The 18,139-nt window shown below is 35.7% G+C and overlaps 1 protein-coding gene across 1 annotated transcript; it reads left to right on the top strand.

Moving 5' to 3' along the window:
• The first annotated feature begins 11,131 nt into the window (after positions 1–11,131).
• Positions 11,132–17,465, top strand: LOC145102834 (GPI-anchored adhesin-like protein). Its single transcript, XM_079040321.1, has 9 exons — positions 11,132–11,470; positions 11,792–11,879; positions 11,966–12,248; positions 12,360–12,397; positions 12,491–12,643; positions 14,500–15,916; positions 16,011–17,037; positions 17,116–17,199; positions 17,329–17,465. The coding sequence occupies exons 2-9, from the start codon at positions 11,821–11,823 to the stop codon at positions 17,391–17,393; spliced, it is 3,126 nt and encodes a 1,041-aa protein (XP_078896447.1). The 5' UTR covers positions 11,132–11,470; positions 11,792–11,820; the 3' UTR covers positions 17,394–17,465.
• Positions 17,466–18,139: the final 674 nt, after the last annotated feature.

Raw genomic sequence — 18,139 nt, forward strand, 5'->3', positions numbered from 1 at the left:
GCAATATGTGAGGGGAATTCAATGTTTTGAAAACTTTGATATTACAAGAGAATACACAAAATTTTATGTACATTACTTTGCACACCAACTTCAATTAGTAGTTGTGGTTATAACAAAGAAGCATGATGGTTTTAGTGACTTTTTTGAAAAAAATTCGTTGGTGGTTAATATTGTTTGTGCCTCGTATAAAAGAAAAGACTTGCTACGGGAACAAGCAAGAGAAAGGGTTCAAAAAGGTTTGTGTAGTGGTGAACTTGAAACGAGAAAATGGTTAAATCAAGAGACTACACTAGTTCGAGCAGGAGATACAACATGAGGTTCACATTTCAACACATTTACAAGTTTGATGAAGTTGTTTGTGGATGTTCTTGTAGTTTTAGATTTTATGAAAGATGAGGGAGGGCCATTTGCAAACAGTCAACAAGCGTCCAAAATCTTATCATATTTTAAATCATATGAGTTTGTGTTTTACTTATATATGATGTATGAGATTTTACGCCTCACGGGTACATTGTCAAAGCAACTTCAAAGAAAAGATCTAGACATTCTAGAAGCGATTCCGATGGTTAGAGTGACAATGGAGGCATTGAAATCTTTAAGAAACACGGGGTTTGCTAGCATTTTACCAAAGGTATTCTCTTTTTTTGTCTAACACACAATATTGATACTTTGGATATGGAAGAGTTGTATGTTGATGCGAGACACCATAAGACCACAAAGACTAATAGATTTCATTTTGAGGTTGAAATCTTCAACACAATGGAGGATATGCAACTTACAGAATATCGGGATCGATTTAGTGAAACAACCACCCAACTACTAGAATACATGGGTGCTTTGATCCCTTGTGGTTCATTTTCACAATTTGACAAATCAAAGTTGTTAAAGTTGGGTAAGTTGTACAAGTATGACTTTGATGATTCAGATATAATAGACATTGAAAGACAACTTGAGATATTTTCTCACTCTTGCATCAAAGATAAGCGCTTCACTAGTTTGAAAGGAATTTCTGACCTTTCACGTTTAATGGTTAGTACGGGGAAACATCGGTCTTATCCTTTGGTTTTATAAGCTTTTAAAGTTGACTTTGATATTACCCGTAGCGACCACAAATGTATAAAGATGTTTTTTGAAGATGAAACTCTTGAAAACCGACTTGCACACCAAATTGGCGATGACTTTTTGAACGACGCGTCACTTTGCCATGTTGAGACCGAAGCACTTGTGAAAGTTGAAAATGAAAAAGTAGTTGACCGTTTTCAAAAGATGTCGGCACGAAGACAAATTTAAATTGCAATAGATCGTTGTTATATTTTTAACTTTTTATGTAATTGATCGTTATTTTTATTAGACATAATGAACTATTTTTCAGTTTTATATTATGTTAGGCAGGGAAAAAAAAACTTTGGCAATACTTGCTATCAATTCTTGCATCCGTCCCTGCTTATGGCTATTTCTTTGTAATTGTTTGTTAGATATATGCTAACCTTTTCCATATATAACCATTTGGCTATTAGAAACAATTAAATTAAAATAATAATTATTAATATGCAATTTTTATAAAATGAACCAATACGATAAAAGATATGTTGGCCATTTTACATGATTTAAATTCCGATTCACTTAATCTTTATTAAATTAGACATAAAATGTCAAATGGTTCTATTTAGTTTGATATCTACTAAGCGTGATAATTTTAGTTCCTTCAAATTCATTACATCTAAAAACATTGTGGGAACTAAACATCAATGTTATTGTCGTCCTAACATGGTATAAGTGATGCAAAGGGAGGTCCAAGCATAAATGTATTGAGTTAGCTGGTCGCATTGTCGCATGACTCGCATTAACATAAACGAAATTGTACATTTTTTTTTTTGAAAAAACACCTATCCATTACAATCCTCAATTCAATTAGAATCTACTACAAGGATTAACTAAATTTTTATATTTTTTTTTAACGAAGCAACAATATTATTGTCACTTGGTTATTACCGTACAAGTCTATTAGTCTATAGTTCTCAATCAAATTTTATAAGAAAGAAAAAAATTAGCCCAATACAAGATGCCAAATAATACCATATTTTTCAACATGATTATGTTATAAAACTAAAGTTTTTGAAATATTTTATGGAGTTACATTTGTTTTTTTACTTGTATTTCCGCCCTAAATCCTACTATAAATATTGGAGGGGTGGAAACATTAATGATAAAAATTGCCGCAAATTTCAATATTGCCTAACTCAAACCAAGATTTGTTGCAAGTCACAAATTTATATTCTAGTACACTTTTCAGAAGTTATTTAACTTTTATACAACCAAATATCATCAACCAAGTAATCCAATATTTGACTATATGCACAAGGGTGACGGAATCATCTAGAAATGATGAAGCCAACTTTGTAACACTTTAAAGGAGGATGCTATCACGCTAGTAAACGCCAACGTACTTTTGTCTTGAGTAGCGAATTGAAAATTATATTACATCAAACTTTGTAGACATTTTTTTGTTGATGAATTTAATAAACTTGATATTTTGGCTTTGGTAGAAAGTTAATAAACCGTAATTTTCAATTCTGTCTTTTGTGCATCTCTATATCAAACCATCTTTGTTTTTTTTTTCTTTTCATTTTTACTTAATGTATTAATCGTTTGAAAGAGAATTATCATATATATATAATACTTTTGGATATTGACTATTTAATCCAATAAAAAAGATTATGAATCTGAAGGAACTATTTTGGGGGAAAAGGGAAAACCCCACACATGATGCATCAAAGATTTGAAATCTAAGAAGGAATTAAAACACAAGATAGTGAATAGTCATTCATGGATGAAGATTGCTAGGTGGGCTTCACCTAATCACCCATGACCCAACCAGCTGTGCTAATTTGATTATGTTGGGTCTGGGTCCCACGCACCATCTCTTAATCACAAACAAATTCGCTTAACCTTAATTATATGATTTGCTGCATCACATCACACGTATTCATGCAATCAATTATTATCGTAACATAATTACATATTTGGTGAAAAAATATCAGGAATCAGGAATTATAGTTTTGTTCATAATTATCTCAATAATGTTTTAAAAAATATATACCTTGAATTATTTTGATACACATTATGTGCTTTTAGGTAGTTCTACAAAGTTTAGAGTAAGTTTTAAGAATTTGTTTGATTTGGGTTTCTAATATCAATATAAACACTTGGATAAATGCAAAGATCGTGTATTAGAAACATTTTTCAAAATCTTTGATTTTCACCCTGTTTGTCTGGCATGTCACAAATCTTGATTTTGGATAATTCAAAAAAATCAGTTTGAGGCCAAATTCAAATCTGAAAACACATAATACCGTGTTTCTTTTGTGTTATTGAGACACAACATTCAAGTCTTCTTTTCATATGAAGAAGACAACATTTATCAAGAGTGAAATGAAGGTTCTACTTAATGGACCCCGCTAGGGACGCTATCTTAAGACACCGTGAGAGGCGATGCCCCTTAAAACCCACAAGGGACGCTGCCTTCGGAACTATGTGTTTCTGATTCATCGTTAGTTATCTACTTATCTGAGTGTTCACTTCATACCACTTATCTCGAGATATATCCAAATAGAACTTCACTTGTGTTTAATAGAATCTTGATTATAGGACATATACACTAAAATCATCAAGAGAATGATCATTTGAAAAAAGGTATCTAATCTCTTGACAAAATAGTATTGTGATTATATTTCCAAATGTTAACCTTTTAATTTTTTTTTTTAATTTTTTTTTAATTTTTTAGGTATTAGATTGTCACTAACATTTGTTAAAAAACTATTATTATAAACTCACTTCTACCTAATGGTTGACCTTTTATTTTTTATTTTAAAAAAGTAGCTAATTCAAATTTACATTACTCATGATTTTTCAAAATTTAAGTTTATATTATATTTTTAAAATATAATATTAGTTGATATTAACATTTTAATAAATAAAAAACGAGTAAATACTACGACACGATAATGTTTTTTAATTATTGGTAATTGTATCATTTTGAAAAATTGACAACTACTTTTTCACATATAAATTTCTATACAATATATTCAAATCTATTTTTTTATTTGGTCAGATAGATTAAATAACAAAAAGATATCTAAATATAACTAAGATGTAAAAATAGTATGAAATGTAAGGGCTAAAATGGACAAATCACGTAAAATGATTAAAATTTACTCAATGGTTGGAGTAAGTTCAAAAGGGCTATAATCTCCGATGGTAAAAATTAAGGTTCTAAAAAGCTTGACATAATGTGGTTTGGGTTGAGGCTATACTATTTTGTGCTGTCGGCCAACAAACCCGGTGACAATCCAACCGAGAGGTTGTGGGCCAGAGTGACAATCCAATCGGAAGATTGTGGGCCAGTGGCAATCCAACAGGGAGGTTGGGGCAAGGGTAATCCAGTCGGGAGACTGTGGACCCAACATGCATTTTGTATATTGTTTGGTTGTTTGTGGTATTTGGAGGAACTCACTAAGCTTTGACTTACAATTTAAGTTTTTTGTTTCAGGTACTTCAGATGGTCGGGGCAAGGCGAAGGCTCGATCGCTCACATCCTTCAGTTTTTATGAGATTCGATTTTGGGTTACTTTGAGATGTGATTCTACACTTGGAAACTATGTTTTGTAAACATTTATGGTTTTAGGTTGTTTTTGAAAAATGAAAATTTCACCTTGATTTTTGGGATTTTACAAGTTGGTATCAGAGCTCTGGTTTGAGAGAATTTGATGATCATTCATGTGAATCTAGACTCAAACTAAGGATATGTAAGAGTTTTTAAGATGGTTTTCAAAAATTTTCTTAAAAATTGTTTTCAAAAGTAACCAAGGAATGAAGAGATGTGTACGTGTAACATCCCAAAAATCTCAACAAATTTTTACTTTTCAAAAATAACCCAAAACCATAAATGTTTACAAAACCATTGTTTCAAAAGTGTATTTTAGTAATCAGAGTATCCCAAAATCCAAATAACATAAAACCGAAGGATGTGCATGGTCACACGTTCGCCTTGCCACGGTCATCTGAAGTACCTAAAACAATAAACCTAAATTGTACGCAAAAGCTTAGTGAGTTCCCCTAAGTACCAATACACATAATATATAAGCAACATGTATCGGGTCCACAACCTCCTGGTTGGATTACCCCTGGCCCACAACCTTTCGGTTGGAATGTCCCGGCCCACAACCTTTCGGTTGGATTACCCAATACATAACGGGTCCATAACCTCCTGGTTGGATTACCCATGGCCCACAACCTTACGGTTGGATTGCCCAGTCTATTGACTGTCAGCACAAAGTAATAGTCTCAACCCTAATATAACGTGTCAACATATACATAAAAAATAACATATATCACGCAATAGATGATCATATAGCTAGTCAACAAACAAACAGGCAGATCAACAGATCACTACCGCATAGCAACATCTTATATACTGGGATACAGAATCTAGGGCCGACATTGGTGCCTTCGACCCATAAGTACAGTGAGGAAAACTCACCTAAATCAGAAGATAGCAAATCTCACTCCCAAAACAGTTCCTGAGTCATGTCATGACACAATCCGAACAAAACAGTTGTGATGGAAAGCATTCTCACGACGTGACAGGTTTGTTCCCCATGTCGTGAGCACTGCATTGGTCAGCTTTGAGCATTAAGCTCTTATTCCTTTCAGCCAATACTTGGGACTTTCAAGAGGGTCTTCCCTCACCCAAAAGATGATAAAAACCATAGCTTTTTAGTTATGCATGTCCAATGCATGACTCAAACACTTACTAGGCCAAAAGAGGGGAAAATAAGATCAAGACTCATGCTTGGTGTCTAAAACTACACCAAAACTCAGATCCAAATATAATACTATAGAGAATGCCTCAATGATCCATAAAGTTGCCAACTTTATGGATCCCATGCATGCAATACTTCACAATCATGCAAAAAGGAGCTTAAAACTTAGATCTAACATGCAATAGGTAAAAAGGCTAGAGCTTTATGACTTACAATGGTCCAAAAGCTCTGCAATAAGGTGAGTAGAAACTGGATTACCAAGAGGTTGCTCCACCAAGGCCTTCTTCCACTTCAATGAGTCAAAAACCACCAAAGAATTCTTCATTGTCACAAAAATGGCTAAGAACTTCAAGTAGGTTGAGATTAGGGTTTCGAGGAAGCAAGAGAGTGAGGGAGGCTAAGGATGGGCAATCCTAGCCCTCTCATTCCATTAAATACCCAAAATATTAGGGTTTTGGTCATCAGATCGTTCTCACGTCGTGAGTACCCAAAATCTCACGTCGTGAGACTCAAAACACGAGTTAACTGGTCAATGGTCACTCACGATGTGACCACCATGTCTCACGTCGTGACCCTTATCCAAAATCTATAAATCAATGGATAAGTACCTCCAAGGACCGGGTGTTACAATTCTCCCCCACTAGAATCAGACTTCATCCTTGAAGTCCGTTGATGCAAATAAAATCGGGATAATGATCCCTCATCTCATCCTCAGGCTCCCACGTCTATTCTGAACCCTTTCGATGCAGCCATTGCACCTTCACTAAACCTACCACCTTGTTTCATAAGGTCTTCGTCTTCCGGTCGAGGATTGCCACCGGTCTCTCAATGTAATTCAGGCGCTCATCCACCTGAATATCCCCCAATGGAACCACTGCGGAATCATCAGCCACACACTTCCGAAGTTGAGACACATGGAAGGTGTTGTAGATTTGGCAAGCTCCTCATGCTTCTCCTTGGTCTTGGAATATACCAAGATAAAATCAATGAAAACAATAACTGATTGATTGAGCATCGGCCTGTACACCCGATTCATTAAATCCATAAATGTCGCATGTGCATTAGTGAGCCCAAATGACATCACCACGAACTCGTAATGACCATAACGAGTCTGAAACACGATCCTCTCCATGTCCTCATCTCTAATCCTCACCCGATGATACCATGACCTCAAATAGATCTTGGAGAACCAAGATGCACCCTGCAACTGATCAAACATGTCATCAATCCGCGGAAGGGGATAACGGTTCTTCACCGTCAACTGGTTCAACCCTTGGTAATCAATGGACATACAGTACGAACCGTCCTTATTCTTGACGAACAATATCGGTGCTCCCCACGATAAACTGCTCGGTCTGATAAACTGCTTACCCAACAGCTCCTGAATTTGAGAGGATAACTCTTGCATCTGAGGTGGTGCTAATTAGTATGATGCTTTGTCAATCGGAGCCGCATCTGGGACTAAATCAATCTTGAACTCAACCAGCCTCTTGGGAGGCACACCGGGTAACTCCTCTGGAAACACATCAGTAAAATCTCTAACAACTGGCACATCTAAAACCGAAGCATGCCTCCCAACCCAAGTATCAACCACGTACATAGGCAAGATAACCCATACAACCATGTTGAATATACTGCCGAGTCGTGGCAGCAGAACAAAAAGCTGACCCAATCCTGGTACCCTCTCCAAAGATAACCAGTTCTCCCCCACTAGGGGTTCGAACCGCCACCCGTTGACCCTCGCAGTCTATCATAGCACCAAACTTGCTCAGCCAATCCATCCCCACTATCACAAACACATCCCCCATGGGGATTGGAATCAAATCAATCGGATAAGGCACCCCAAAAATCTCTAGGACACAACCCTGATAAACCCTCGATGCATAAACCTTGTGCTCGTTGGCGATAGAAACCTGCAAAGGACACTCAATCTCCCTAAGAGGCATATCAAATCCCATACCGGACATCTGAGATACAAAAGATCAACTCGCACCCGAGTCAAAAAGCACTAGAGCAGGCAAAAATTTCACTAAGAAGGTATCTAACAGAATCATAAACATAAGCATATCATAAAATAACTTGACATAATATAAATAGAAACATACCAGTAATGACATCTGGCACCGTACTGGCCTCCTCTGCAGTGAGCTGGAAAGCACGACCTCGAGCCCTTAGGGGCTCCGCCCTACCTTGGCATCCATCGGTGATCCTCAAAGTGGTTGGCGCTGGAGACTACGTCGTCCTAGCAACAAGCAATGGGCATTGGGTCTTCATATGGCTCACCTGATCATAATGATAACAATCCTAGAGCTCGGTACTGGGGCCTATTGACAGAAATCCTTGGCGTAATGCCCCTCCTTGCCATATTTGTAGTAACCAGATGAATATCGACAAACACTATCATGAACCTTGCCGCACTTGACACAAGTGAGGCCCCTCTATCCTCTAGACCTCGAATCAGCGGGCTTGAACCACTTTGCCGCAGGTTGTGAATGCACAGGGGCCTATGTCAGCTCCCTTTCCTGGAGCTCCATCTCAATCTCCCACCTCCTCGCGACCTCCTGTAACTCAACGAGTGTACCATAACGTTGGGTGGACACAAACTGGCGGATATTCGTCTTGATCATACTCAAGTACGGGGTCATCTGAGTTTACTCGGAAGCAGCACACTTAGGACAGAAAAGAGTCTTCTCAGTAAACATCTTGGTGGTCTCATATACCGTCTCAGTCCCCTGTCTCAGGTCCAGATACTCCTGAGCCAGTCTCTCCCAGTCAACCAACGGAACATACCGCATACAAAACGTCTTAGAGAACTGCTCCCATGTAATAGTAGCTCTCTGCTCAGAAGTGTAGGCACTAGTCACCAATCTCCACCAATCCTTCGCACCTGACCGGAGAAGGTTCAGGGTGCACTTGACCTTCTAGTCAGCAGGGCAAGATCATGTGAAGAAATAACTCTCCACATCAGACAACCACCTCATCACCATAATAGGGACCTAAACTCCATCGAACTTCGGGTGCTTCATGTTGTCGAAGTCCCGTACTGGAAGGCTCTCCCCCACCAATCCTCGTAGCAGTAATAGTTGTGGTAGCTGCAACAACGCTCAGTAAGAGCAGCGGATTGATCATCAAAGAGCTCAATCATAGCGGTCTTGATAGACCCAAATAACTCCAACATAGATCTTCGGACAGCAGCAGCCACCTCAGTGGCGATGACCTCCTGAATCTGGTCATCAGTCATCCATGACCTATCCTATCCGCTCTCTCCCAATCCGGAACCTGATCTCAGCGTGAACACCATACTGAAAGAAACTAGAATATATCAGAATTTTCACTATTCATAACATCACAACTATCTCAGACAGACGAACCCTTGGGGTTTGTGACTTCCTTACAACGCGTGCGGGTCATGTGCTTTCAGTAGTACGGGCCCATACTACCTGCCACACATATCCGTATTTGTCCCAAAGGATCATCACAACCGCCCAATACAATTACAGCAACCAGGATACACATACATCCTATCCTCACTCTGTGGATAAACATTTCTCATTTGATCGGTTGCTCACACATATACTCATCCATTAAACTTCCACCAACCTTGCTGCACTCGCGTATGCTAATCATACACAACATTGGATCCTATAGACAGTCGAATATTTGATTCGACCCTAAGCCCACAACTAGACAAGGAACATGAAATAAGGCCAAACCAAACATTCTTGGGATATAAAATCTTAGTTATGTACAATTGTGATGCATACACTAAGAAACTACAATAATGATGTTAATTCCACACAAGAAGTAACCCTAGGCTATCAGACATCATATATTAGGCAACTCTATCATGCAATTCCTAAATATCCATAACCTATCACTAGCATGTTGTTCTATCATAAACATTATATCAAATAACTGTGTGGTAACTTGGGGTATACTTTCTGGCTCCCGCTGATCGTACACATCACATCCTTCCTTGGTCACTTTTGAAAACAATTTTTGAAAATCGTTTAAAAACTTTTGCAGTTGCTTAGGTTGAGTATGGATTCACACGAATGCTCCTCTAATTCTCTCAAACCAAGGCTATGATACCAACTTGTAACATCCCAAAAATCTCAACAAATTTTAACTTTTCAAAAATAACCCAAAACCATTGTTTCAAAAGTGTATTTTAGTAATCAGAGTATCCCAAAATCCAATAACATAAAACCGAAGGATGTGCACGGTCATCTAAAGTCCCTGAAACAATAAACTAAAAGTATAAGTCAAAGCTTAGTCCCCCCCCCCCCCCCCCCCCCTAAGTACCAACACACATAACATAAAAACAATTGTTTATTCTTTTCTTGCTAACTAAACATGCCTTTGAGAAAATAACTACACTAACTAATTACCCAAAGTTTTTTTTCTTCAAAAAGTAGCTTAAAATACCAAAAATATACATGATTTTTGCCTGTGGCCACTTATGAAAACCTTATTTTTTTTTATTAAATTCGAATATTCATAACTTTTTCATGCGAACCTTACTCAAGCTTTTTTTTTTTTTTTTTTTTTTTTTTTTTTCAATTTTTCAATAAGTGATATGGATTGAAATGTTACACTTCAAATTTGGATGTGTGGAAGTTATATATTTTTAGCACCAATATATGCTAATCGGTAAAAATATTAAAAATGACCCAAATTTAACCCTTAATAACTCTTTTTGTTTGAGTTGATTTTTTTTTTTTCAATTATATTTTTGTAACAAGGCTACCTATTTGAATGCCAGGGAAGTTATACATTTTTAGTTTCAAAATACATATCACACTACCAATTTAAAAGTTTCAAAATACATATTTGTTGAAAGTCATACATCTTTAGTTTCAAAATAATGAAAAAAACTGATAACTTTTGCATACGAATTTCATAACAATAACCATACCATTTGAGTTTTTCAAATCATAACGTAACTAGCAAAAAGCTCAAAAAAAAAATCTTCACAGAAGCTGACCACGAAAACCAAAAAAACAAAGAAAATTGCAGCTATGTAGATTTTCAAAATTCACAAAGATTTTCGCAGTTGATGACTTACAAAAGTCTAAAAAAAATTACAACCCAACTGGATATTAACAAATGTTGAGCAACTTAAATTATTAGAGATTTAAAAAAAAAATTGGCTATTTTTTTAGATAGTCATAGACCATGATTTGATTGTATTTTTTCAAATTATAATGTTAGATGCATGATGCAATAAAATTGATTATGAAACCCACGAATTAGGAAGCAAGAGTCAACTATTGTTCCTTTCCATTGTCTCCGTCGACCCCAGTTATTCCATTACTGATTAAAATTATCTTTGACTCACCAACAACAAGAACACCCAAATCATTCTAACCATTTTTCTCTCTTTCTCTACTGTTTTCTCATGCCATGATTCTTAGAGGGAGAGAGAGAGAGAGAATGATAACTGTGATCCAAGAGCAGTTAAACCGAACACAATCTACTAACTTAGTATGGTTTCCGTCTTTCTTCAGTTAAACCCTGAAAGAAAGAAAAATTCAGTTTTCATTTCTTTGAATACTCAAACGGGAAACGACAATGTTGGTCCGTATTTGAAACGCAATCGAAGATCGGTTGTGGCAATTCAAGATCCCAACATTGCAATTATCAAGGTACGTTCGATTTTTTGCTCAATTTCTTGTTCTGGCATTTGAATTTTGTTAGGGTTTTTAGTTGTAATCTTTATTTTATTCATCCACTTTTCCTCCTCTTCTTCTTCTTCGTACGATTATGCCAATTCTCGCTTTACAACTGATTGATTTAGCATTTCAATACGTAGAATCGGATCCGTGTAACTTCTGAATTTCAATTCCCTTGCCTCTTTTAGTATGTGTTTGGTGAAATAGTCCACTTACGAGTTCAATTAGTAAAAATCGGTAACATCAGTTCGTTATACGACTTAATAATTCGCTGAATGGATGTGAAATTTACAGTTAATTGATCCTATGATATGATTTGAACGATGAAATCCACCACTCCTCTTGATTATGCAGCATTCCATCTCTCACCAAAACGATCAAAGTAAGCTCTTTATTGACCTATTTCATTTCAATTGGTAGCTCTAAATCCTCATTCACTTACTTTTTTTTGTTTACTTTTTCATATAGATGTGAACTATATGTGTCTAGTGGTGGAAACACCGAAAGGATTGCATCAGGTTTAGTGAAGCCATTTGTGAGTCACTTGAAGGTCGCTGAAGAACAAGTTGCATTGTCATTTCAATCTATAAAACTTGAAGTTGATAATCAAAAAAAGTTTGAAACATGGTTCACAAAAGGAACATTGGAGAGATTTGTTCGTTTTGTTAGTACACCCGAGGTTTTAGAACTAGTGAGCACCTTTGATGTTGAAATGTCTCAACTTGAAGCTGCTCGTAAAATATATTCCCAGGTATGTAATTCTTTTGTATGCGAGGAGGGAATGGAATTGAGCATTACACCGGAATGGAATGTGATTTCTGACTTTCTTTTTCTTATTGTAAGTTTTCGTAAATAATTGCAGGGATCATCAAGCTTAGGAACAGGGGCGGATGCAACAAAGTGAACAACTCTCTTCCTTCACTTTTTTTATTTTTTTTTAAATAGAAAAAAAATTGAAAAATAATTTACATTTGTTATATTGTTTTATTATAGGAAAGAACTTTTAAGGGCAATTGATGAAAGGCTGGCGACTGTAAAGCAGGATTTGGCGACGGCTTGTGGGCGGGCAGGGGCAGCTGGGTTTGACCATAAATCGGTAGTTGACCTTCAATTGTTTGCAGAGAGGTTTGGTGCCGCTCGTTTAAAGTAAGAACTCTTCACATTCCATTGCTTTTGGAAGGTTGTTAAGATACTTGCTCTGATACCATGTTAGATAGGTTGGGTCCCATCTCCCATGATTTTCTTTCAAAAAAAGATTTGAGAAGAGAGAAGAGACTCTCACATATATAAAAAGGTGAATGAGAATGTGTCTTGACACATATGTGAGACTTGACTACTCAAATTTTCAAATTTTATAATCTAAAGTGTTAATGTCATATAAAGGTAAGTAAATGGAACGTTTTGTTCATAAAATACTCATGAAGATAAGTATTTTTTAGAACAATAATGGTTTTTAACATGTGAAAGGGTTAAACAACTAACTTATAAGTTCAAAAATAAGGTTCGTTTTTTTGGGATATGAGTGGGTGGCAATAAAGTCTAACTTTAAGCTTTTGAATTAATTAATCATATTTTCTGGGCATTGCTACTTTCGCATTTTTTGCTCTAGATGCTAACAACACTTTGCTTTTTTGGGTATACGCTACAAGGTTTTCTTTTTGGAATTTTTTGAGATAAGATGATCTATTTGCTAGTTATTATTATTGTAATTAAATTTGGGTTGATATTATATTATTATTGACTTGGTTCATAAAATTCTTTGATCTTGTTTATATTAAATGTTTAACATATGATCAATTTTATCAACCTTCATATCATCGAACATCACATTTTTTGTGATAAACAACTTTTGTTTAGTTAACTTTTCTCCCTGGTTCATCTAATCAAAATATTTATTTAGATTTATTGCACTAAAGTAAACCAATAAAGATAACTACCATATTAAAAATATTTGAAAAATGATACTCCCCCAAAAAGGGTAAAATTTCCATATTGGGCTGCCTACGAAATGCATAATTTTTTTCAAAGTTCTTACTTTTTTAATCCTATTTTTGTTTTTGATCGTTAATGACTACGATTTTAAATTAATAACTCTAGTTTTGAGCTGGATTATTTTATTCTTATTAATAAATTAATAAATATTTCAGTGTAAATTTTGTTTATAAGAACCGTGAACCGGGGCATCGGATCCTTAGTTGGTGAAAACACTGGTGGGCCGTGGACCGGCCACGTGCATTATGTATGTTTCTGCATTCCGCCCCTCACGGATCATTTGTCTTCAAACCGGTTAAATATATTATTTCATTTTAATTTAATAAGATTAATCAAGGCAATTTTTAGTTTTTAGATCTTAAAATTAATTATAGGTTGTATATGTTGTCAATAACAGTCAATATCTTACCAATAAGCTTATAATAAAGATTACAGAAACTTGTATTCATTTTAAATCGCTTCCTTTGTAATATTTTTGATGTATAATCAATCATATGAGTTCTCATTTTCCCTTAAAAGAAAATATTGTTGTACCATTTTGTCGTTTCATATTAAAAAAATGTGACATAACATAATGAAGAAAGATTCTTCTTTGCGTTTGTTGTTTATCATTTCTTTTTCTTGAAAGCAAATTTTTAACACTCCTTCATTAGCAATTTGGTACTCATTCCTTTTCAAAAAAATATGCTTTTTTTATTCTTGACGCTTGAAAAGGTTGAAATTTCTCTTGTTTATCCTTAAATCATAACTAAATACAAATAAAATTCAAGACAACCAAGTCCTTTTTTCTATAGTATATTCAATAATTTTGCCTTTTACCTTTTTATTAAAAAATTCTAGCTATTTCAACTTTTTACAATATTTATTTTAATAAAAAAATATTTAATGAAAAAAAAAAAAAAACACATCACACGTAGAACTGGAAATTTTTCTGACAGCTACTGGCAGTTGCAGTGTTTTTTTCAATTCTTTTCGTCGTGAGGTTTAAATTTTTTCCAAATTTGATGCAGCGAAGCTTGTTCTCAATACATTTCACTCTACGACAGAAGGCCGGAGTTGGTCAACAATCAATCATGGAAGTCCGACGTCGGAGATCAAGCAATCCGGTCATCTTACACCTCCGACGACATGTCTCTCGAAGATGATCTACCAACCACCACCGCTGAACAACCTTCATCAACCACTCCCCAGCCACCCAAATTCCTCTCCTCCTCCGCCAGCTTTCCTTTAAGAGGTGGTGGCGCTCATGCAGAGTACGACTCTGGTTTTGTGAAAGCGGAAGAAGGTGGTGGCGCATCGGTACCTGTGCAGAGTCAGACAGCCACTCAGACGGCGTCGTCTTCTAGGCGGCTCAGCGTACAAGACCGTATTAATCTTTTCGAGAACAAACAGAAAGAGGTGGGTTCGGGTTCGGGTTCCGGTTCCGCCGCCGGAAGTGGCGTTGGCATCAAACCGGAGCTTCGTCGGCTCTCTTCTGACGTTTCACATTCTTCATCTTCTCCTTCGCCTGTTTTGAAAAGATGGAGTGGCGACAACGAGAAGAAGGAAAAGGAAGATTATAAAGATACACCGACTTCCATTAAAACTGAGGTCCCAAAAGATCAAACAAATTCCATCATCGTACAGTTGACCGTTTCTTCTTCGGTCAAATCTGAAGAATCCTTGGGGTCAACATCAAATCAGCCGATTTCCACTTTGGAAAAAACTCCGTCGTGGACATCATTAACCAAATCCGACGATGACGATTCCTTGACTAATTCCCAAATCAATTCCTTTCATGAACGATTTCACAAATCCGATCTAACAAGTAAACCCAATCCTTCATCTGAGCTAGATTCAGGAACGATGATGTTAAGTACTCATCCGAAGAAGACGCCATTAGATTCAGGATACAATACACCACCACCTTCTGGTAAATATTTCCATGGGGGATCGGGATCTGGATCGAGAAACATGAAAGGGAATCAAGAACTCAACGACGAACTTAAATTGAAAGCAAATGAACTCGAAAAGCTTTTTGCAGAGCATAAGCTTAGAGTTCCCGGAGATCAAACTAGCGCTGGTAATCGTCAAATCAGAAAGCAGGTCGCCGCAGATCCTGTTCCTGTTCCTACTCCTACCCCTGAACCCCAATTAAGATCGGAAACGGAATCCGAAATTCCGATTCCAGAGACAGAAGTTGAAATTCCTGATGATTCTAGAGGAAAGCTATACGATAGTTACATGAAGAAAAGAGACGCAAGACTAAAGGAATCATGGGATTCTAAAGAAGCTAAAATGAAAGCCATGCATGTTACGCTTGAACGTAATAACACCGAAATGAAAGCAAAACTTTCATGGTCTTCAGATAGACAGAATTCAAGCGCTCAAAAACGTGCAGAAAGGGTCAGATCATTTAACACACCTTCATCTTCAAAAAGAGACGAGGTATCAACATATCGTCATCATCATCTTCACTCTCCTTATAAATTATAATATCATCTTCTTATATTGTTTATACTTTATAAAACCTTAATGGCAGCCATTAGATTTCGGGCAACAAAGTAATAAAAAAGCATTACCTGCTTCAATTCCACGATCAGGCACCAAATTGGGGTCGAGTTCTGGGAGAAGAAGGGGACAAAGTGATAATGTTGTTGCACAATCCGTCCCTAATTTTTCTGATTTAAGGAAAGAAAATACAAAGCCTTATTATTCTGGAAAAGTGGGAGGTCGATCTCAGATGAGAAACTATACACGTAGCAGAAGTGGCAGTGCCAATGAGGAGACGCCACCTGTCAAAGAAGAGAAGCCAGCAAAGCGGTTTCTGAGAAAGAACACGGGTATAGGACCTGGTTCTGGAAGTGTTGCTGCTAAAATGAAAGCTTCAATGGTGGTGTCTCAACCTATGAATGAAGAGGTAAATGTGATTGAAACAGTTGATGTTGATGATGAAGATGAGGAGTTTGATGATAATACAATGCAAGAAAAAGAAGAAGAAATTGAGTCAAGAATGAGTGTTGAATCGGAAACATTGATTAATTCAGAATCAGAAAACGGAGATGAAATCGAAATTGAAAACAGCTCAAAAATGGAAAACATTTCTGATATAATACCAGCTGCTGCTGCTACAGTGAGTCCTCCAGATGAAAGCCCAGTGTCATGGAATTCTCGATCCAATTACCCGTTTTCTGATGTGGATTATTCGCCTGTGAGTATGAGGAGTCCAGGGTTTAATTCAAATGAAACAACAGCTGACGTGGCAAGAATGAGGAAGAAATGGGGGATTACTCAAAAACCTAGTCTTGTTGTTGTTCCCAATTCATCCGGATCTAATAAAAAGGATATGACCAAAGGATTTAAACGGTTGTTAAAATTTGGAAGGAAAAGTCAAAGTCAAAGTCAAAATAGGTATAATGAAAGTTTGCCTGATTATATCTCTGCTACAACTTCTGAGGGAGATGATGACATTGAAGACGGAAGAGATCTTGCAAATCGATCTTCAGATGATTTGAGGAAATCACGAATGGGATATGAACATGATTTGACCGATTATTATGCTGATCAAGGTAACCTACTTTTTTATTTTTTTAATTTAAAAATAAATATAAATTAAATGACATTTTTTTTTCTTTTCAAAATTTCAGTGCATACATTGCAGAGTTCGATCCCAGCACCTCCGGCAAACTTCCGGTTGAGGGAGCATCATCTGTCTGGAAGCTCCATTAAAGGTACTTTTTTTTTATGGGTCTTTTTAGTGAAGATTATAAAAATAAAAGTAATTTATAATTATTAATATGTCATTCCATTTTTTTTATTAATAATCGTAAAGAAACCATTTTCTTGGTGAAATTGAACAGCTCCTCGATCATTCTTTTCTTTGTCAACATTCCGAAGCAAGGGAAGCGAATCAAAACCAAGATGAGTTGATTGGTGGTATGATTTATGAAGGTATAAAACATTTGATCGTATTCATAGGTACATATATATATATATATATATATATATATATATATATATATATATATATATATATATATATATATATATATATATATATAGATATATATATATATATATATATATATATATATATATATATATATATATATATATATATATATATATATATATATATATATATATAAATACAAAATGGTTGATGGAGTTCATCATTTATATAAAATATCTACATCATCATTATTATGTATATCTTGGTGGATTTGAATGGGATTTTGTGGCGTATTCTATTTGATGAGCAAGAAGAAATCCAAAATTGGTGGAATTTTGTTGATTTGGATATTCTTCGTTTGCACAAGTATCATTGCATTTGCGTGTTGGATTTTTGTTAGTTTCTTTGTTTTCGAGTCATAATCATGATTGGAAAGATGAATCTTTGTTCGGTTTAGTAAAACAAATGGCTACAATACAAATACAATATTATAATCATCTTTGTTTCAATCCTTTGGATTTGGTACTTTAAAGTGTTGGATATCTTGAGTATAGTTCTATATACAATTATTATTATGTATAGCTAATTTTAAATGGTGTCTAACAAATTTAAATGAGATATAAAAATAATCTTAAAACTTAAGTTAATACATTTTCAAGATTAAAGTAATATAGGTCGCATTTTAATTTTTAATTTCTTATTTATTATACATATTAATT

This window comes from Lactuca serriola, chromosome 4 (assembly GCF_051521515.1).
Source record: "Lactuca serriola cultivar US96UC23 chromosome 4, Lser_US96UC23_V15, whole genome shotgun sequence".
Lineage (NCBI taxonomy): Eukaryota > Viridiplantae > Streptophyta > Magnoliopsida > Asterales > Asteraceae > Lactuca > Lactuca serriola.